The 22625-nt window shown below is 44.1% G+C and overlaps 1 protein-coding gene across 16 annotated transcripts in view; it reads left to right on the top strand.

The window, feature by feature from the left end:
• The window catches only part of DTNB (dystrobrevin beta), a 139056-nt gene that overhangs the window by 8593 nt on the left and 107838 nt on the right, over positions 1-22625 (top strand). For 12 of the 16 annotated variants that reach the window (XR_002436908.1, XR_002436911.1, XR_002436910.1 and 9 more), the window contains exons 3-7: positions 802-869; positions 5623-5703; positions 7734-7947; positions 12722-12807; positions 19862-20016. Coding sequence is in view for 10 of the 16 variants with exons in the window: in XM_021391891.1 (XP_021247566.1) it covers positions 803-869; positions 5623-5703; positions 7734-7947; positions 12722-12807; positions 19862-20016 (603 nt within the window). In the remaining 6 variants the exon portion in view is untranslated. Of the gene's footprint in view, positions 1-801; positions 870-5622; positions 5704-7733; positions 7948-9264; positions 9368-9666; positions 9709-12721; positions 12808-19861; positions 20021-22625 lie in introns of those variants that run through there. The other 4 variants (XM_021391889.1, XM_021391892.1, XM_021391893.1 and 1 more) reach the window with 4 other exon arrangements.

The following is a 22625-nucleotide window of genomic DNA, read 5'->3' as shown; positions in this document are numbered from 1 at the left end:
CTTGCCATTGTGCTGCATGAGGATGAGCTGGCCAGCTCCCTTGGAGTTGGTTTCTGGTGGGACTGCAGAATGATTGTTAGGCATTTTCTTGTTGGTGGTTTGTTGGTTTCATTTTTTAAGTCATTTAGAAAGCACGTTTAATTAGCTGGTGAATAACAAAAGAGTAATATAATGGAGCAGTTTGAACTGAGATTTTACACTGATATTGAATTTAGCTGCTTATTTTTGTGCTGCAGTTGAGTGAGATTTAGTAGTTGTCTTTTGAGACTACCTTATGAAGTAAGCTGTAGGAAGCACTAAATTGCCCTGTGGCTCCTTAGCTCAGGGTATGAGTCCCACTATTTCTGTGCCACCTCTTTCATCTGTTTCCCTAAGACAAGAAGGGCAGCTTGTTTCAAAGTTAGGTGATACCTTACAACTTTTGTTTAAAGGCAACTCCCTGCCGCACCCCAAACCTGACATTGTGTTTGTATGAGTTTTGCAAACATGAGGTTAGAGACTAAAATGTCAGAATTACCGTTTCCTCTAGTGGGCACAGCTTTAAGAAGTGGTGCACAGTTCTCTCTGCTGTGGAATGTTGTAGATGTGGGGAAATGACTGCTTCTCTCTGCTCTTAATCATAGAATATCCCAAATTGGAAGGGACCCATGAGGTTCATCGAGTCCAACTCTTGGCTCTTCTTTTCATTTTCCAAACCTAACCAAACTATGTGGGTTGAGGAATATAATAATATTGTTCACAGTAAGTTGCTCTTGTAACAGGAATTCTGGCACAAACACTCTTTGCCATTTTTGTCTTCAGAATGATTGAGGAGAGTGGGAAGAGGAGAAGGACAATGGCGGAGAAGAGACAGCTGTTCATGGAAATGAGTAAGTAAGAGATTGGAAGGTAACGCCATTTATTCTTTACGGAGGGCTTTGTTTTTAGGATTTCACCAAATCATTTACATCCTGTTTCCTCAAGACCGTTGGCTGATCCAGTGAAAAGCATCCTGGGTGCTGGTCAGAAGGAGAGTGCAGGAGATGGGTCACAGCTGCCTGAAGAGTCGTAAAGTAACAGGCTTTATCAGGCTTCTTTTATAAGGGGCATTCATGTTTCCCATATATTGGGATTTCTAAAGCTTGTAGACAGCTACTAAAATCAGTAAAGTCAAAAAGGTCCTATCTCACCTTAAGGTGCACCATGATGCCCAAAGACAGGCTGCAATTGTAACGACAAATCAAGTGCCTGTCTGGAGGTGATCTCATTTAAAGAATGGCACACAGCCTTTTAAAAAGGTGTGAGCAGTTAGAAATAAAAGATTGTGTGTGCGCGTTTGCCTGTCTTCACGTTACTTTTCTTTCCTACTGAAACACAGGACTGAATGAAACTCCTTAGGTTAGGGAAGCGCATCCCGTAATCCAGAATTCCCGCTGGTGAATGTCTTTCTTCAAGCAAGTAGCATCTTAGTGCTACTGTTTTGCTGGAGGACTTCCAGAGCATCATTCTTAGCGTGGTTGTAAGCATCTTCTAATTTCAAGAAGGGTTTAGTTCTTGGCCACTGTATATCTGCTTCCTTTCAAGGGAGAGCTGTCTGGGCTGTATTTCTCCCTTTCTTCCCAGCTTGGTTTCTGTCTGAGGTTATGGTGAGATCCCTTCCTGTGTGCTCAGCACGTGGCACGAGCTAACACATCAGTCTCCCATCTACACCCCTTATCTCTTTCTGTGCCTCTGCTCCGTTCTGCTTAAGCAAAGGTGACTGGATTGGTGCATGAAATCCCAAATTAAATCTCGTTGGGATCTTGTAAAGTGACAACAGCACTTCTCCATTAGAGGAGCTCTGTCACATCAGAGTATTACGTGTGTCTTGTATCTCCAGTAGTCATCTGGTGATCGTTTGGCACCACTAGGTGTGTTTCTACAGGTAACCGGCATCTCGTCAGTAACCGTATGTGGCCGTACATCTTCTCTTCAATATTAATTTGATGAAGATTCTCAGAGTCACCTAATTCCTGCTTTGATGTTCTAATTACCTTGCGTATTGGTGATACCTTTAAAGCTACCTTAGCAAAAGATTTCTTCTAAAGCACCCATGTTTGATTATGGTGTTGTCTTCAAAGAGTTCTGCTGGTAGTATTTGAATGCCCCCCAAGGTAGGGATAGCAGGAATCTACTTTCTTGTTTTTAGTTTAGGCTATATTGCTAAAAAACATTCAAAATTCCTCTAATTATCTAAAGGAATAGATAATTCTTCCATCGTCTGTTTATAGAAGGTGCTCTTTTGGGTTGTGCAGCTGTGGTTCTTCCTGGTTTTTATCAGTGGAAGTGCTGATGTGTGGACTCTTTGAACTGCCTTTCTCTCTAAGTCTGTCTAACATGTTGGATGGCAGGTCGAAGGTCTTGGAGCTTCATCTGTCCTGAGAAAGATGACGTATTTCTTAGTGAAGATGAATGCAGAAGTGCTTTCCTTTCTAGGAGATCTTCATACACAGATGTTCATCGGTGTTTAGAGGATTCCTCTTATGAGGCAAAAGTAGATTTTGTGGTATTCATCCCCATTGAACACACTACCCAGCAGTGTGTTTGTTGATGTTGTGTTGTTTGCGGAGCTGTCTTACTGGGGAGAAATCTGCATAAGCTATTCTAATTTCCTGACCTGCAGAATACATAGAGTCATAGAATCGTTACGGTTGGAAAAGACCTCTATGATCTCCAAGCCCAACCCCAGCCCATCCCACCGTGCCCACTGACCACGTCCCTCAGTGCCACATCCCCACGGTTCTTGAACACCTCCAGGGACGGTGACTGCACTGCTTCCTGGGAAATGTGAAGTTTCTTATGTCAGGGTGCAAAGAGGATGGAGTCAGGCGTTCCTCAGTCCAGTGGCAGGCACAAAGCAGTGGGCACAGACTGAAACGTGCCGAATTCCAGCTGATTGTGAGAAAAAACATTTTTACTGTGAGTGTGGTTGAGCACTGGAGGAGGCTGCCCAAGGGAGCTGTGGGCTCTGCACTTTGCAGGTGGACGGAACTCAGATGAGCAAGAAAAGAAGTCTTGTTACTTTTTTCTTTGTTACTTGTATACATTAACTAAATTATGTTTTTTATATGTGGGTGATGACAACTCCTTTTCACTCAATGCTGCCCAGGCAAGCCAAAAAGATTGGACACCCATGCTTTAGAAGAATGACCCCACTGAAGCTTATGTGGCGGTGTGACACAGGAAGAGAGGAACAGAAAATGGACTTTTTTCTTTGGTTTTGCATGTGGCTGTTAAATGACCATATTTTACATGTATGTATCTTGAGGTGGTGGTAAGCCTTCAAGTGTATTTATGTGCTCAAGTCCCAGCTGCAAGCAAAGCTGTCAGGGCTGGAAGTGAAGGTGGAAGCTCATCAAGCTTTACTGCATATATTCCTGTGATATCATAGAATTGTTCGAGTTGGATGAGACCATTAAAGGCCACCTGGCCCCACTCCCCTGCAATGAACAGGGACACCCTGTTCACCCTGACAGCTCCATCAAGTGCTCAGAGCCCCGTCCAGCCTGACCTTGGGTGTCTCCAGGGACATCTACCACCTTTTTGGGCAACCTGTGCCAGTGCTTCAGCACACTTACCATAAAAAACTTTTTCCCTACATCCAATCTAAATATCCCCTCTTTTAGTTTGGAACCATTTCTTCTTGTCCTATCACAACAGACCCTGCTAAAGAGGTCTGAAAATATGAGGTGCAGTGTCTCGTCCTTGGCTAGCCATACAGAAGTTTCTGATAGGCAAAACATTTTGAGAAGACTCATCATTTGTTCAAGTGTTTTTCATGTGCTGGGAGGTAGACCTAGGCACTCTAATGGAGAGTTTTGGAAGAATATTGCATAAGAAGCACAAAATGAGTTATCTTGTTCTAGCCTTGGATGAGAATACTTCAGCTTACGTTATTTGACCAGATCGTAGAGTCATAGAATGGCTTGGATTGGAATGGACTTCAAGGATCATCTAGTTCCAACCTCCTGCCACAGGTAGGGTTGCCAACCAATAAATCACATACTTAATCTGTGATAAGTTTTCTAAAGATGGTACTGAGAAATAAGCTAGGAATGTTTGCTGTGCCACGCTGTCCAGCAGAATGCTCCCCAGGTGCTGGTTCATCTGATGCCTCTCTTTGATGAGCTGGGGGGAGCTTCACATTGGAGCAGTGGTCAGTGCTCTCACTGCTCCTAGGAGATGCTTCTCACCTCGTGTTCTTTGGTTTCAAGGCAGCCTTGAGGTCTGTGTGAGCCTGAGCAGGTGATTTGGCATTGTATTTGCAAATTTCTTACAAAGTGTACCCAAAAGACAAAAAGGCCAAACAGATCTGCACGTCTCCTGCACTGATCAAATAAGGTGCTTTTTGAAATTTGCAGTTGTGAGTTGGCGAGCGTGGACTCGAAGGTATTCGTGTGCAGATTGGTTTCTGAATTCAGAACGTTGTAGGAGGGAGTAAGTTATCACCTTTGAGCGTGACCTCGATACAGCAGCCAGACACCTTCTTCAGGAGGATGTGGGTTTGTTGCTTTTGGGTGTTTTTTTTGGGGTGTGTTTGGCTTTTAGCAGCCTGCATTCTATGAGTCAGTTTTCCCTGCTTCTCAGTTCTGTCCTCATGGAGACAGTGACATTTCAGAAGTCTGAAAGATGGCACAGATGTTGCTTTTATGCACTCCTGTGAGAACAGGGGAGGTGCAGGATCCATGTGCATCCACTGCTTGTGGTTGCACATGGAGCAAGGAGGAAGCTTGTTCACGCTCCTCCTTAGAACTCCACTGGTTATAGGGTGTAGCCACAAATGCTGTTGAAATGTGAGCCAGTTAAAAGACATTTCTGTTCACGATTAATGAGATTTTCAAGGCTTGGACTGGTTGTTGGCTTCTTCCAAATCTGAAATGATCGATACCAGACGTAAGAGCAGTGTCATTTCTCATCCCCACGTCATTTATCATCTCATCTGATCAGCCCAGGAGATGCCCAGATCTGTTTGGGCTTTGGCAGAGGATTAATACAACTTTCAGGAATTGCTCAGGTCTGTAATGTTCAAAGTAATTGCGGTGCTGGCTGGAGCTGGTAGACATGGTGCAGACAGGTGACAGAAAATAGCATTTACCTCTTTTATGATGTGGGATTGGGTGGAGGTACAATAAAAGTGTTAAACATCTTCAAGTGGGAGGTTGTTGGTGAGGTTAGGATTCTCTCCTCTGTGCTTTTTCTTCTGCTTCTTGCCTGGTGTGGATCTGCCTGGGAGAAGGAAAGCGTGCTCCTCTTGGGGCTGCAATGCAGACGGTGGTAGGAGCATCACCCCCCTTTTCTTCTCTTCTGTCTTTTGTGTACACCCCTCCCAGCAGCAGTGAGGTCCTCTTCGTACACACTTGCAACTCTATCCAATTCTTGTTCCCATTTTGGGGCTTCAGAGCTCTCGTGTCAGTCCGATGCCTTTGTCAGTTCGTAACACATTGGTCACGTTTCCTAATGAAACACTGCATGAAAATCTTTGTCACCGTCACATAACAGGGACGATGTATGTGAAGTAGCAGTCCCATCGCTTTTAAAGTGAACAAATAAAGCTGAGTGTCACAGAGGAAAGAAAAACACACGCGCTTTTCTTGTTCTTCATAGGGGCACAGAACTTTGATGTCATCCGACTTTCAACGTATCGAACAGCCTGCAAGCTGCGCTTTGTACAGAAAAGATGTAACCGTAAGTTGCAGTCACTCTTCCTAAATTTCTCCTGCGTGATGGTTGCAAATGTTCCACTCGTGTGAATTTTAAATGTAGCAAGAATAATCAACAGCGGGAGTTGTTACTTAAAAATAGAGATCATCATTAAAGAGGCAATGATTTTTGACCGATATTTGTCCTGTCTTCAGTTTTAGTTTCTAGCGTTTCAAGAAAAACCTGAAGTCCCTGGGCCGGACTGACATACATCGGTGCAGGCAGTGTTGCCTGCAGATGGCCCCAGACTGTTTTAGCTCCTTTGCAGCGTGGTGGAGCACAAGCCAGCAGCCAGCTGGATGCAGCTGTGAGCTTGGTGATGTCACCAGCACAAAGGTGTCTGGGTTTGACCGTGGTGGCATATCTATAGCAACCTCAGAGAGAGCTCTAAGTTTATGCCGCAGTAGTTGCTGTGTGTTTTCTCATTCTCTTCCGTGGTCTTCCACGTTAAATAGGTCACCAAAGTAAGGATGAACCCAGAGGTTCTATTTCCATTATTAATCTGGACCAAGCAAAAATCTTGGCAGGCTAATGGAGCAGCTCCCTCCTCCCAGTGATGTGGAACTTGTGTGGGAGAGAACAGGAGAGCAGCTGAGGAGTCCTGCACATGTGTGCAGGTGCAAAATGCAGCTCCACCCCTTCTTCATGCCGTAGGAAAAGTGGTTTGCTTTTCCTAAACAAAAACAAAAAAAACAACCCCATGCTTCTGAATTAAAAAGATCCCTTAATCAGTAGCAAGGTATTAAGATATGCTGATTGTAGTGCATGACACGCTTAGGGCCTAACTCACTGGTGCCATACATATGCCTTGAGTAACCTTTTGTTTACACATATGCATAAAGCAGAGTGCTTCTGTGATCTTAGTGTGCACCAGGCAGTGATCCAGGGGCATATGTTTGGTGTGAATCAGTGGTTTGGACCGATGGATTCCTGCTGGTCCTTAGATGTCTTGCCCACTACCTTGCATGCTTTTCAAACACTGAAGCGTTTTCAAACGTTCAATGTGGTTCTGCAGGTCACTTAGTATGGTTATGGAGAACTTTCACTACATTGTTAACAGTTAGATACCTGAACAGATACAGTGGGATAATTTAGGGACAGGCTTTGGAGTTCTAGACATACGTTTACAAAGTATTTTTCTCTTGGCACCAGCTGGAAGCAGTGGTAGTTTAACTGGAACATCAAGTTCCTCCTTCAGCACTCAGCCACTGGTTGGCACCAGGATGTTCAACACTACTGTAACCAATTTCTAGTGGCTGTTGAATGTGGCTGATGTCTCATACCTAATTTGGCCACAGCACTATGTGATGATCATAGAATCATAGAATGGCTTGGGTTGAAAAGGACCTCAAAGATCATCGAGTCTCAACCCTTCACTGAGTGCAGGGTCACCAACCACTAGACCAGGCTGCCCAGAGCCATGTCCAGCCTGGCCTTGAATGCCTCCAGGGATGGGGCATCCACAACCTCCCTGGGCAACCTGTTCCAGTGCGTCACCACCCTCTGTGTGAAAAACTTCCTCCTAATATCTAACCTAAATCTCCCCTATCTCAGCTTAAAACCATTCCCCCTTGTCCTATCGCTATCCACCCTCACAAACAATCGTTCCCCCTCCTGTTTATACGCTCCCTTCAAGTACTGGAAGGCCACAATGAGGTCTCCCTGGAGCCTTCTCTTCTCCAAACTAAACAAGCCCATTTCCCTCAACCTTTCCTCATAGGAGAGGTGCTCCAGCCCTCTGATGGAAGAGCACGTTTCTCCTTTATGTAGTCTTGCTTCAGAGCCCTCCCCTGAGGGGCAGAATAAAAGGCCCACGGGGACTCTGGGCTCTGCTGTTGCATTCCACCAGCTGGTGTGAACTGAGTATGAGTATCAAGACTCTGTCTGTCACTTTGAAGTTGAGTAAGTAGTAGTTAATTACCGAATAAAAGCTAATGTCGTATTCAGAAGCAGTAGTAAAAGTAAGCTTGTGCGCGTTACAGAATAGAAGTTAATTTTTTTTCTTTTATTTTTAGTTCACCTTGTTGATATCTGGAATATGATTGAAGCCTTCCGAGATAATGGCCTTAACACTTTGGATCATAACACAGAGATCAACGTGTCTCGACTGGAAACAATCATTTCATCCATCTACTACCAGCTCAACAAACGCCTTCCTTCTACACACCAGATCAGCGTAGAGCAATCCATCAGCCTTCTCCTCAACTTCATGATAGCAGCGTATGACAGGCTAGTAACTCCTCTAGTTGGACTCTTAGACTAATTTTCTCTTTTAGTCAGATGAATGCAGCCAGCAACTGCATGAGTCTCTGGCAAAGTGTCTGCATGCTGTTTCTCAATTTCGTGGAACTGTGTGTTGCACGCACACTTAATATCATAGGATTGCCTGCAGAGATTTACAGATTTACACTGCCACGGCAGCAATGGTTTTTCTTAAAAATTGCTTTCTTGAGGAAAGATGAATTAGTGCTTTCTGGAAATTGCAGCCTGCTGCGAGCTGCACGTCTGAACTGAAGTGTTCTGCAGGCTGCGATAGGACATCACGTTAAACTCGTGGTGCTGTAGCAATGTTTTAAAAAGTGAAAGGTTTTTTTTGTTGAGTCTTGATCAACAAGACCATTTTACAAGGCTGCCTTGTTTTGACGTTCAGCTCGGATCCTATTATAACACGCTGTGACCACGTGAAGTCTAATTCTCATTTGTTTTCCTATTCAGAATACTGGCAGGCACTTCCTTATGTCCAGCTTTAATGAGTTTCTTTCGCAGCCTCTCTCATCAGGGGTTAATCTGCTAGTCTTGAGTAGAAGTTATCTCTGGGTTCTTTGGGTAGCAACTGCAAATCTTTCACTGTTGTTTATCACCTCTTTTTTTCTTATCTTTCTCGCAGTCGGCTATTATCTGTTTTGTCTTTCTTCTGCTTTTGCCTTCTCCCTGAGCAGCAGAAAACTGCTGTGGCCAGGACATTGACAAAGAGATGAAGGAGTTTTACCTAAAACAACCTGGACCACAGAGTATGCCAAATAGTTGCTGTGCTTGTAATGTCCAAGTTTTATTCATTCTTAAGAAGACTTGTTCTTAAGGTCACCAAAGAGCAGCAAGATTTATCGTCCCCAAAAGTCCAGAACAATCCCAGTCTCACTCGGGACAGTTAAAAACAGCACAGAGCTCAGAGTAGGAATACTGCTGTGACATAAGAATCAAACCTTTATATTTTTCTGTTTTGTCTGATACAATATTGATTGTGAAAGTTGTTGTAAAGGGTAACTGGTGAGTTTCCTTATTCTGAGACAGGTCACACTAGAAAATGCAGAACTTAAAATAGAAGTGGTTATGTTTTGGGGGACTGGCTCAAAAGGTTAAGGCTTTAATTAGAGATATGTTGTCTCCCCCTGCCCCAACCCTGCAAATTCTGCCCCTTGTCTGCAGCACGAGCAGCCTGCTTGCTCCCAGCACTCCACAACAGCTTCTTGTGAGCTTCCCCTATCTGGCACATGCTGTTGAGAGAGAAGCTGTGATGCTGCAGTGCATTGTGCCATGGGAGAGCCAATAATGAGAGGAGAGGTGGGCTCACAATCAGCAGCACATCGCTGAGACCCATAGAACAGCACTGGCTGTGGTGGAGAACTGGTGGTTCACGCAGCGTACAGTGGTGAGCTGGGAGGAGGAGAAGCTGTGTTTTGATATTCCTTGCTGTTTGCTCCCACAAAGCTCTGCATGTGGGTGTTGGACAGTGGTGGTGGCTCATTCCAGAGTCTTTTTTTCTCGGTAGCCTTCTACAGCTTTCTGAAGGCCCCGACCCACTACTGGCATCCCAGAGCGATGGTCCGTTCCCTGACTCCATGTGACTGCTTCAGGATCTTTCTGATTTCGCCTTTTCTAGAAATCTCATCTGATTTAGCAACAGGTTTAGTTGCTTCAACTTCTTTTTTTATTTTTATATTGTAACAGCAGCATGCAGTAAGGAGGAGGGAGAGGATGACCAACAGTCAGGTGAGGAAATGAGCTGGCAAGCAGCGTGATCAGGAGGGACCTCATAGTTGGCAAAGCTGGAAGGAGCTCACACAGTGTATTGGGAAGTGCCCAAAGAGCAGCACTATGAGGAAAGCTGTGATGGCTTCTTTGGGAAATTGATATGACCGAGTGTCTGTGTGAAGTGGCCACCTCCTGTTGCACACAGAGTGGGGAACAAAAAGGTGGAATTGCAGGCCTGAGTCATAGAATAGCCCATGTTTGAGTGGACCCCCAAGGATCACTGAGCCCAACTCCTGGCTCCGCACAGAACCACTCAAACCCAATGTCTGAGTCTGAGAGCAGTGCCCCAGCACTCCTTGAGCTCCGGCAGCTCAGGACCGTGCCCGCTGCCCTGGGCAGCCTGTTCCATGCCCACTGCCCTCTGAGGCAGAGCCTTTCCTTAACCCCCACCTGACCCCTCTCCTGACACAGCTCCCTGCCATTCCCTCGGGCCCTGTTGCTGTCGCCAGAGAGCAGAGCTCAGCGCTGCCCCTCCGCCCCCTGTAGGCCGCCATGAGGCCTCTCCTCAGCCTCCTCTGCTGAGCAAACCCAGGGAGCTAAGCTGCTCCTCACACATCTCCCCCTCCAGAATCCCAGAACCTTGGGGGTTGGAAGGGACCTCTGGAGATCCCCCCCAAGTCCAACCCCCTGCTAAAGCAGGTTGCCTATTGTAGGTTCCACTGGAAAGCATCTTGATGGATTTTGAATATTTCCAGAGAAGGAGACCTCACCACCTCTCTGGGCAGCCTTTTCCAGTGCTCTGTCACCCTCATAGTAAAGAAGTTCCTTCTCACATTCAGATGGAACTCCCTGGGTTCCAGTTTGTGCCTGTTGCCCCTTGTCTTGTTGCTGGGCAGCACTAAAAAGAGCCCCATCCTCCTGACCCCCGCCCTTCAGATACTGATGATCAGATCCTTTCTTCCCCAGGCTGAACAGCCCCAGGGCTCTCAGCCTCTCCCCATCAGGAGATGCTCCAGGTCCCCACCATCTCTGTAGCCCTCTGCTGGGCTCTCTCCAGCAGTTCCCTGTCCCCCCTGAACTGGGGAGCCCAGCACTGGGCGCCGTGCTCCAGATATGGCCTCCCCAGGGCAGAGCAGAGGGGAGCAGCTTCTCCCTCGCCCTGCTGGCCATGCTCTGTGCAATGCACCCCAGGGTCCCATTGGCCTTTTTGGCCATTAGGGGCTCGCTGCTGGCTCATGGTCAACCTTTGGTCAACTGTTGGCCTGCTGTTGGTCATCCAGGACACCACTGGCCTTCCTGGCTGCAGGGGCTCACTGCTGGCTCATGATCACCCTGTTGGCCATCAGATCAGATCCTTCTCCGTTCACAGGTGCCATCTGTTTTAAACAAGTTCAACAGCACTATTTCCTATCCTGAGAAGTCCTGTGTGTTACAAGAGTTTCAGAATTGTACAGAATGTTCTGCCCTTTTTCCTTTCGGTAGGGAATTCAGCAGATTGAGTCATATGGGTCCAAAAATCAATGTAGACATTGGCAAGTTGCTTAACTACACCTCTCTACCAGATTGCAGGGGGAGGATTTTTTTTTATTATTATTTTCTTGATTAATAAACAGAATGCCAGCAGAAGCAGGCCTGTATCTGAAGGCACTGTCGGATGTCTGTCAAGGATAAGACAGTGTCCTGTGAGGAGACACTGATATTTCCAGTCGCTTGTTCTTCCTTTTAATTAATGACAAATTAATTCAGAGCTGGGAGAAGAATGGCTATAACAGAGCAAATGGAGGAAGGGGTTGAGACTTTGCTTTAAAGAAGTTTGGAATGATTACTGAGACTTGCTCAGGCAAGAGCCGAGACAAGGTTTGAAGAGAATGGATCTTTTCAGACTTTGGATTTCAGATGCAGTGAAGTCTTTCTTGTTGGGTTTTGGGTGTTGTTATTTATGTGGTTTGATGGTTGGGCATAACAGGAGCACCAGCGTTTTCCTGTGAGGAAACTAAAAGACAGAAATGAAGTAGGATAACTGCTGTCTTTTACTGTTTTGTTAACTTTATAGCCTTTACACGGCTTAAAATAAAATTTTTGTCACTATTTTGGTGCCATGAGGCAGAATTTAGTTTCAGTGGTTTTACTCCCTCCTAACATTTTCCAAGTCCTCCAAGTGCAAATGTGGTTGCCTAATACGGCACGTTGGAGGTTCTCTAACATCTATCTTTATTACTGTGGAAGCTCATCCAGAAGTAGGGAGGCAGGGTGTACGCCTTTGGGCCAGCCTGGAGCTGCTGGAATCTGTTGCCAGTATTAACTGTGGTGTGTTGTGTTTCACCCAGCCAGTCTTGGGCTGGTGACTTGCTTCCCCCTCATTTCATCCTCTTCTGGTAACAGGGAATAACACACATCACTGTTTCTGCATGCCATACAGTGCTCAGTGTGCTTTCTCATGCCTTCCACATGGGCAAATTCACTTTCTTTTGCAGATGTTAAGCAACTCCCCATACATACCATCAGCTTAAATTGTAATAAAGCACTGTTCACATTGTTCCTGTTCTATGTGGTATATTCAGGATATCTTATTTTTTCTTTTTAGTATGCTGTCAATTGCTGTAGTGTTTTCTGAATAAAATATTTATTTGCGTATCAGAGTTTATATCAAGGAGTAGAGAATTAAAGCGGCTATAAAGCGAAGCAGAGGAAAAGAGATGGACTACAGCAAGCTAATGTCTTTCAATGGAACAGATTAAATGACACGTTAGGTGTTTTTTTTTTACAAGAGTGTTATGGGATGAACAAGGCAAATGCTAGTTTCTTTATCTGTGTGTTTTTCACAGCTCTGCAAGAAAGCTTATTTTGTAGTAAGACACTTATTAGCTCTTCCAACCTATTAACGTGCTTATGTTAGCACTGGTTCAATGTTATATTAAGTAGTTTTGATAGATCTTGGTTGTTAATGGTTATGCATTCCCTAGCTACAACTTCAGTGTTTGTGTTCCTTCTCACTCTGCAGCAATGACTTACCATGGACTTCTTTCCACAGCGAGGGCCACGGGAAGCTGACGGTGTTTTCAGTGAAAGCAATGTTAGCAACAATGTGTGGTGGCAAAATACTGGACAAACTGAGATGTAAGTGTTTCCAATCAAAACCAAACTATTTTTTTTCTTTTTTTTTCTTTTTTTCTTTTTTTCTTTTTCTTTTTTTTTTTTTGCTGGATGGGCACTGTTGTGTCATTCACGTTTTTTTTGTAACACATGCCATCTGCTGGTCACACAACAGACGTACTGTGTTACTGAGTAGCTTTTATCAGCGTGTGTTTATTTTAAAAAGCTTTGGCACTTCACATGTAATTCATCTGTCCTTCTCTGTGGCAAGCCGCAGTGTGGTTTGTGGGATTTTCTTTCCTTTTCCATCCTGAGAAGATTAGAAGCTGGTCTCACTGCGAGAGCCAGATTTTGCTGTTCTGGTGGCATCAGTTTTCATCTCCCCCCTAAATTCCCTTTATGAAAGTTAACTTTCTAATAATTAATTCCTTCTCATCTCCGTGGTTGTCATTCACTCTAGCTAATTCTGTTCACTTTTTTACAGCATTAAACTTCTAAAATATATTTTCTTTAAAATTAGTGATACAAAATACTAGTGTGGTCTATTAAACTACACAATTTGGGGTCCCAGTACCTCAAGGTTTGAGGAGGTTACAATAGATAAATGGTTCAGTGTAGACTTGGTACAGAACAGGAGCTTTATTTTCCTGCATAAGCAGGACCACACTGAAACATGTCAAGCAAATGGTAAAAAGTGACCTTTTAATGGAAAAGGCAATTAACCGCGGAATTAGATGTTAAAGAATTGATGCTTTCAAACAAAGCCCAGACACCATCCTGGAGGTTATGCTAGGCTACAAGTTGCTGAATCAGAAGGTGCCTGGTTAAGATGCCTTCTCCTGAAAGACACCTTATTTAATAGTCCCGCTTCACAAATGTGTCTTAAAACTTGACGTCTGTGCATTTAATGTTCTCTTCCCCACCCACCACTTCTCAGCTTTTTTCGTAGCATGCGAATCTTTCTTTTTCTTTTTGCTAATCCTGTCGAGTCCTATCTCCTTTACTACGGTAATTTTCTTCTTTACAGAAATTCTTAACTGAGGTTCAGCTGAGGTTGGAGGAAAGGCTTTTGACTACTCTCCCTGAACTCTGCTTTTTTATATTCTGGTTGTCATGCCTTTTCTTCTTTATTGCACTTCATCAGCTGCCCTCCAACTTGCATTGTACTGCTGGGATCTGTCCTCAAGTATCTACACTCCCTATTTTCTCCATGCACTAGCTGGATATGGAGCTTCGTATTCCAAAGAGCATGTGACCTCTGTATTTGACACGTGCTCTGGAAAGCAGCACCTCTGCTTTTTATGATAGTACCTATTTGAAATCTCTATCATATGTTATGAACCAACTGCGAAAAATGAATTTCTTTTATCCAGGAATTCAGATACAGGAGCAGAGCAAACCTGTGCAGGAGGGTATAGTCTTCTTTCAACCAGGCTGTCCTCTAAGGGGTTGATTGGTGGACTAATGGGTTGATGGTTGGACTAGATGATCCTAGTGTTTTTTTCCAACCTTAATGATTCTGTGATTCTAAAATCAGGCTGTTGGCTTTTCAGACAAGATAATGGGTCAGCTTTTTGTGGAAGATGAGAGAAGCTTAGAAGTATGCGATGCAGGATAGTAGGATCTTGTAAACCTTCTGATGGCAGAGAAGGAGAAAGGAAGCAGTACTGTTAGCAGAAAAAGTTGAGTAACACTAGAATTCAAGACATAGAGTAGCTGAGTTACTAACTGTTGATTACCTTTGTGAAAACCTTCTACGGACCAAGGGAGGAGGTAAAAGAAAATGTAATGTAGAGTTTAGAAATGGCCGTGTGGAGAACTGCAGGCATGTAGACCTGATGCGCTTCTGGCCAAACTGGTAGTAATGAAGAATAGAATTAGTTGATAAATGGGTAAATAGTTTCTTGGCTAGGGAGAAGGGATGGCTTTCAGAAGGAATGACTTACAAAATTATAGGAGTTCCTTAAAGTGGGAAAAAAAAAAAAAAAAAAGAAAAATGCAAAAATAAAAACATTAAAGTCTGGAAGGGATGAAAGGAGGGTCTTTCCATGAGTAAGATATTAGCTGAAAGGAACCCAAAAAAGAGCAGTAAAAAGGTGGGTGAATAGTGCTGGACGTAAACTGGTTTTAACATGTCATAAATGATCTGCAAAAACACAGTGGAAGATGACAGTCTTATACAAAGTAGATTGGTGTAGTAAAAGCCAAAATAGACTGTGAAGAGTTGTAGCATCATCTGACAGTGCTGAGTAACTGTGAACGAAATGGTAGCTGAAATTCAGTGTGAATTTATGTGAAGTGGTGTGTGCTGGAGGAGTGAGGTGTCATCCTAATGGCACGCACAGAAAGGTGAGCTCAGGGAGTTGTTACTGCTAAGACAGATCTTGGAGTTTCCCTTGGAAGACTGATGCTCTGTTTAGTAGTGGTGCAAAAAATAATGAAGAGTTATGACCAAGAGGGAAGGATATGAGGAACAGAACAGGAAGACTGAGGCATTGTGTAAATCCATGGTATGTTTATGATTTGAACGAGTACTGCTCTGGTACCTCTCACTCACTCTGCCTTTCCAGATCTGCTTTATCTTTCCTGAGAAGAACAGCAAAGTCACCAAAGTCAGAGCAAGGTTTCTTTATAGGGAACAGCTAGACGTAGAACAGGAATCTTCAACCTGGATGGAAAGCAAAATGGTGGTGAAGGGTCAGTGGTCTGTAAAATCATGAACGACGTGTTTGTGGTGAATAGAAAACAGCTGCTCCATTCCCCTTCCAAGGCAAGGCCTAAAGGGCACTAAGTGAGCAGGCTGTCAGCTCAGCTGGAGCATGAGGCTTTCTGGAAATCCAGGAAGGTGTAAATATTTCTTTTTCTCGTCTCATGCTTTGAGTGATAGTAACATGGTCTCTGTACTTGCGTCTGTACAGGCTTTCTTTCTACATTCAGAAAATGTGATCAAATTGAGTGATTTTCTTTTTTCCAGACTGTACAGTGTCTGACAGTACATATGAGTGGAATTGTTCAGTGATACCGCTTTGCTTTCACTGGGAAAGATTATTTCCAGTGACTGACACTCCTTGTGAAGGAGTTGCTTTACATGGTGCGCAAGGAAGGAGTTATAAGCTCAGCCTGTTGCTATAGACTTAGTTTTTAGCATCACATTTTTTAAGCTAAAAAAATACCATATAAAGAGGATTAAGTTTGTAGATTTGGTGACTTCATTTTGGCGTTCAAGGAGATCCATAGCGAAGTAATTAGTGTTTCCTTCCATGTCCTTTCTGCCAGTAAATTGCAAACAGAACCTGACATCAAGCAAATTAAGATTCCACCCTGCTCATTTTCTGGGCATGCATCCCAGTAGGAACATGAAGGCCCCATGGAACAACAGGGCCAGAGAGCACCCACATGGACAGTAGCCATGACCTGGGTCTGTTCCCCCAATCTGGGTGACCATGATGAAGGCCTGTTAGTGGCAAAAATGCATGGATATACCTTTGCCATATGGATGCCTGCAGTGAATGGCCATATTCTATCCTGTGTCTGTCCTCTTAGATCCTCTGGTCACTCCAGTATCTGCATCAGACTTACGGCCTCTCCAATGCCAAGTTCTCAAACGCAAATCACTAAATCTTCCTCAAAAAGCACCTTCCTCTGTGTCCTTCACAACCTTTTTGTGAGTTCTGGTGTACTGCTATTACGTCTTCCCAATATCTCAGTCTTTTCCAGGCTGAACAAGGGCTGTTTCCTCAGCCTGTCCTCACAGGATAAGTGCTCCAACCTGCTGAGCATCCTCGTAGCCCTCTACACTTCAGTATGTCTTTCACCTTCTGTGATTCTGGTGGTCTCAAAGCTGGACACAGTACCTGGAGGAGGTGTAACAAGTTTTGAGGGGAGGAAAAGAATCACTTCCCTCAATAGTGGGTGAGTTCCTCCTGCTCATGCAGCTCAGGATGCTGTTGGCCTTCCTTGCTGCTGTGCCATGCTGCTGGCTCATCTTCAGCTTGGCACCCCAGAGTTTACAAGGACTTTTCCAGCAGAGCTGTGCCAGCCAGCCGGTCCCCAGCCTGCATCACTGCCCGAGTCTCTTCCTTTTGGACTTCGCATTTGTCCTTTTTCTGCTTCATAGGATTCCTTTTGGCCCATTCCTCCAGCTTGCCTGGGTCCTGCTGGTTGGCAGCCCGTGCTTTTGGGGTTATCATAGAATTTCATGGAATCATTCAGGTTGGAAAAGGCCTCTAAAATCACCAAGTCCAACCCCAGTCCAAACCACTGTGCTCACTGACAGTGTTCCTCAGTGCCACATCTCTGTTGTTCTGGAGTGCTTCCAGAGATGGTGACCCCATCAGCTGCCTGGGCAGCCTGAGCCAAAGCTTGACCTTTCTTTCAGAGAATGAATTTTTTCTAATCTCCAACCTGAACCTCCCCTGGCGCAACTTGAGGCCATCACCTCTCATCTTATCACTGTTTCCTGGGGGCAGAGGCTGACCCCCACCTCACCACAACCTCCTTTCAGGATTTGGAGAGAGCAGCGAGGTCCTCCTGAGCCTTCTCTGCACCAGAATGAACAATCCCAGTTCCCTCGGCCGCTCCCCATAACACTTGTGCTCCAGACCCTTCACAGCCTCGTTGCCTCAATGTCTTTCTCGTAGTGAGGGGCCCAAAACTGAGCATGATACTCGAGGTGTGGCTTCACCAGAGCTGAGTACAGAGGGACAGTCACCTCCCTGTCCTGCTGACTGCACTGCTTCTGACGCAAGCCAGGATGCCCTTGTCCTTTATGGCCACCTGGGCACCTGGACCTCCCCAGCTTTGTACCTGCCAACCTGAGAAGAGTGCACCTTGGTGCTCACCAGCAGAGATGTTGAGCAGGATGTGTCCCAGGACAGAGTTCAGCACCAGTCCCCTTGTTCTTGGTTGGGTCTTCAGCTGAAACTGTAAAGCATCAGGCAAATACCCAACAGAAGAAGCAGAACAGTCAATTCTGGCAAAATTATAACCAGTTGAAAGAAGGCTCTCAAGGGAAATACAGGACAGGTTTATCAGATGAGCTTTGTTCATAACGTTCAAGTTCTACTCCATTTTACATTGATATCTGCGGAATTGAGCAGTGTTTTGGTGTTCTTTTTTGATTTTCTCTAGTAAAAAAAAAAAAACACACAGAAACATGTTTATAGCATAGTTGCATTGAACTGAAACTTTGGATGAGAATTGAAGTGTAGTACCTTGTAACCAGGAAACTTAATTAGCTCACGCATGCTGTGACCTTAAGGTGAGATCTTGAGAAATTACCCTGTTAGTCCCTGTTTAGCTTGAGGTTTTCTCTTTTAAGGTAACTTAGTGCCCTTTGAAAGGGGAGATGACTATTTAATTAAATCCTACTCATCTTTATCTTTTCCAATTTCAGCCGCTAATTTCCCATGTGAAAGTTTCCCCACATAGATGACTTCAACTTCATTTTGACTATAAAACCTCTTGGGTTTCTTTTAATTTTTTCTCAATATAGCTTGTTCATTTTTGTCTCGTTTTTCATTTCTTTCATAGCTTTAATTACTTTCTCCTTAAAATCACTTAAATCCTGCGTGCTGTTGAAATTAGATTAATAGATTGTATTTACCCAAATGATTCTTGCACTTTTTTTAAATACAAGTACTGTCATGCTGCAGTCATGTTCTACCAGTCCCACCTTAATAGATTTATTATTGGACCAAGTTCATGTGCCAGTTCTGGAGCGAATCTAATCTTCAGCATGTTAGGATTGTGAAGGTTTTGCTCTCTAATTAGTTTCAGTTATTTCCATATTTTCCATTTGTGTACATTATTGATCCTGACTTCTCTTCCATGTTCAATTTTCCAGTGAAATTTGATTTTTCTGCTCAGATTAATTCTTTAAAAGATAGCATTCCTTAATCACCTGCCTTCTCCCTTTCTTGTTTCTTTTTTTTCAGTCCTTACTTCTTATTATGCCTTGTGAGACTGTTTAACAAGGACTTCAGACTTTCCCTTCAAGCTTGTCCATTTTGCCTGAGATACAAACCCCAGGCAGTTTTATCACAGAATCATTCAGGTTGGAAAAGACCACTAAGATCCCCAAGCCCAACCCCAACCCATCCCTCCATGCCCACTGACCACGTCCCTCAGTGCCACATCCCCACAGTCCTTGAGCACCTCCAGGAACAGTGGCTCCACCACTTCCCAGGGCAGCCTGTTCCAATGCTTGGCCACTCTTCAGAGAAGGAATTTTTCCTAATATCCAACCCTCAGCTTAAGCACTGTGGACTTCTTCATGAGCTCACTCATTCATTTCTCGAGTTTACTGGAAATACGCCTTTCTGAAATAGTCTTTTTTACAGATGTAGCTTTGATCACTTAAACTAAGCTTACTTTCTGTCAGCGCATCCTTTTTGATGTTTAATTACTTACGGTGTCTTAGATAACCTCATAGATGATTCATTAGTGAAGCATTCCGGTATCTGTCTTGTCTTCAAATATTTTAGATCTTTCTAACATTAGAGAAATCTTTCTTTATAGTGTAACCTGACTGAAGTTATAGCAGAGACCAAGCTTTACTGTTCAAGAATGTGTATTTTCCAGGGAGATATTTGTCCCCAGGACCGTTCTGCTCTATCCGTGTGGAGCAGCCCTAGAATTTCCTATGACATAGTTTTCCTCCAACACTCTCTATCCATCTTTTCCTGTATTTTCACTTTTGCTGAGACACGAGAGCTGGGAGCTCTGGGTTAGGGGAGTGGGATGGTTGGAGCAGGGGGATTGGAGAAGTTAAAAAAATCATAGAATCCTTAAGGTTGGAACAGACTGCTAAGATCATCAAGTCCAACTGCCAAGCCATCCCATCGTGCCCCTTAACCGTGTCCCTCAGTACCTCAGTGTCTTCTCAGTGCTGTTTGATATGGGATGGAGGGAATAAAGAGGTCATAGCACGTCATTCATAAATTTTATCTTGATGTCAACTAATAGAATTAAACAAAAGGAGTAATGCTTTGGAGTTTAAACGAACTGAAACGATTAGATTTTTCTTTTCTGTAGCAAGCATGTATTTACCCTCAGGCTTTATTATATTTTCTTACAGATATTTTCTCTCAAATATCAGATTCGAACGGACTAATGATATTTTCCAAGTTTGATCAGTTCTTGAAAGAAGTTCTAAAACTTCCAACCGCTGTGTTTGAGGGACCTTCTTTTGGATACACGGAGCATTCTGTACGGACGTGCTTCCCACAACAAGTAAGTCTTAACAAAGCAGAGTTTTATTTCTTGTTACTGCAGTGCTGAAGTTCTGGCTTCTTTAGGTACAGCTTGTATGGGGTTTGCAGGGAGGGGGATTTGGTAACATACAGTGTGTTATCTAAGCAGATTTAAGCCTGAATAATTTAAAATAGTCCATCTAGGTCCTAAGGAATTAAAGGATTTTGCACACTTTTAGTTTGTTCTCCTTCTCCAAGGAGCACCTTCAAACATATTGGAAGAACATCAAGGGTAACCTATTCTTGTCTGAAATAGGAAATACAGCATTTCTACCTTGGAATTTTTTTAGGCTTATCAGTGGCAAGAGTATTATTTTCAACAAATCAATTGTTAGCTGGTTTAGTCTGCACAAAATAAATGCATTTCATGTAATTTTTGGAATAGATATTCCAGAATTTTCTGCAATGTCTGTTTCTGTTATGATTTGATTGTTCTGAGGAATTGCTTCTAATTTGAGACGTACAATAGCATAATTAAGCCTTAATTCTAATGTAAGCATAAGCCTAGATAAACCTAGGCCTAAACTTAAATGTTTAGGGTGTCGTGACTATATTCTAAATATTTCTTGAAGTGCTTAGATCTAGGATTTGTAGTCGATTTTGCTGAATTTATGTTAATTAGGAATTAATAATATTAATAATTAATTGCAATTAATATATATAATTAGTAATTAATTAATAATTGTGTTCTATTTCACATATATGAAATAGAACACAATTATTAATTAATAAATTAATTAATTTGATTTAGGAAACAACAGGAGCTCCTGTTCATCTGCAAGTTTCTGAGGGTGGAGAATTGTCTTACAAATGATGTAATTAAAAAAAGATTTTTTTTTTTTACTTTGTGTCTCTAATTGCTGAGGCACTTGTGGGTAACCCTTTGTTCCCAACGTCATACCACCCATCTTCTCAGGCCGTGCGAGCCACTCCTGCATGTAGGGATACTGGATTTAAGGGGCAAACCATGGACTCATTTGAGAGCTACAAAGTCAAACATCAGATTCTAAGCTGTACATGCTCTGTCTGCAAAGAGAGATGTGAGACTTGCCTGAGACTTGTCATGATTGCTGCCTGACCAACCTAGTGTCCTTCTATGATGGCATAACTGTGTCAGTGGACAAGGGGAGAGCCACTGATGATGTTTGTCTGGACTTCAGTGAGGCCATTGGCACAGTCCCTCACTACATCCTTCTCTCCAAATTGGAAAGAGATGGATTTGATGGGTGGACTGTTCGATGGACGAGGAACTGGTTGTGAGATCGTTCCCAGAGTGATGGTCAATGGCTCAATGTCCGGATGGAGATCAGCGATGAGTGGCATCCCTCAGGGGTCAGAACTGGGAGCGGTGCTCTGTGATATCTTCATCAGTGACATCAGCAATGGGAATGAGTGCACCCTCAGCTGTTTACAGATGACACCAAGCTGTGGGGTGCAGTCGACACACCAGAGGGATGGGATGCCATCCAGAGAGACCTAGACAGGCTGAGCAGTGGGCCCAGGAAGACCTGATGAGGTTCAACAAAGCCAAGTGCAAGGTCTGCACCTGGGTCACAGCAACCCCCATTATCAATACAAGCTGGGGGGGCAAAAGGATTGAGCTCAGCTCTGCCAAAAAGAACCTGGGGATACTGGTGGATAGCAGCTGGGCATGAGCCAGCAATGTGCCCTCACAGCCCAGAAAGCCAACTGCATCCTGGGCCGCACCAAAAGCAGCGTGGCCAGCAGGGCCAGGGAGGTGATCCTGCCCCACTGCTCTGTGCTGTGAGGCCTCACCTGGAGCACTGTGTCCAGATGTGGAGTCCTCAGTACGGGAGAGACATGGGCCTGATGGAGCGCATCCATCAGAGAGTGGAAGCTCTCTTCTTCACAGTATTTTCTTCAACCTTCCTCAGGCAGGGTGGTTACATGGAAGCTGTTTGTTGAAAGTGATTCCTAGCTGATGTTAACACCATATCTGGATGCTGAAGTCATTTGGGAGACTGAGTGGTTAAACTGGGCACAGTTACAATAACGTAAATCCATGCATTATTGAGCTGAGGGCCAGGAACATTGCCCTGTGTTACTTAAACCCCATGAGGTCACAGTTGGAGTAATTCAGTCTTGTTGCCCACAGAAAATAGATTTTATTGGGACACTTTTGGCAAGAGCTGCGTTCTGTATGATGATTTCCAGATTCACATCGAACTTCCAGCCATAATTTACTATTCAAGGTCAAGTGGGTGCTGCCACAGATATGAGATCATGTCATACTTTTCTTAAAGCTTCTGTTCGCCCGGCTGTGATCTCTGTGTTTCTCATAAGGACATTGTATCACCCACTGCAGAAAACACCAATGTAGCAAATGCTGGGAGGTGTTTGACCCTCCTGGCTGGCTATGCTGTGAAAAATTGCTCATTTTCAGTTTGTGTTCTTGGAGCTGGGTCCCTGTTGGCAGGTTATCTGATTGTGTAGCATCACAAATGCTGGGTGAGTGAGGTTTTTGTGTTTGCTCCACGGGGAGGCTCTGAGCCCAGCTCCAAAAAAGCCACTTTGAGGCTCCTTCCCTGCTCCTCCCTCTAGCTTCAGGAGCAGCAGGCTGCTGCTTGC

Source organism: Numida meleagris, chromosome 3 (assembly GCF_002078875.1).
Source record: "Numida meleagris isolate 19003 breed g44 Domestic line chromosome 3, NumMel1.0, whole genome shotgun sequence".
In the NCBI taxonomy this organism is placed as follows: Eukaryota; Metazoa; Chordata; class Aves; order Galliformes; family Numididae; genus Numida; species Numida meleagris.
This window is presented reverse-complemented; position numbering and strand designations above follow the sequence as displayed.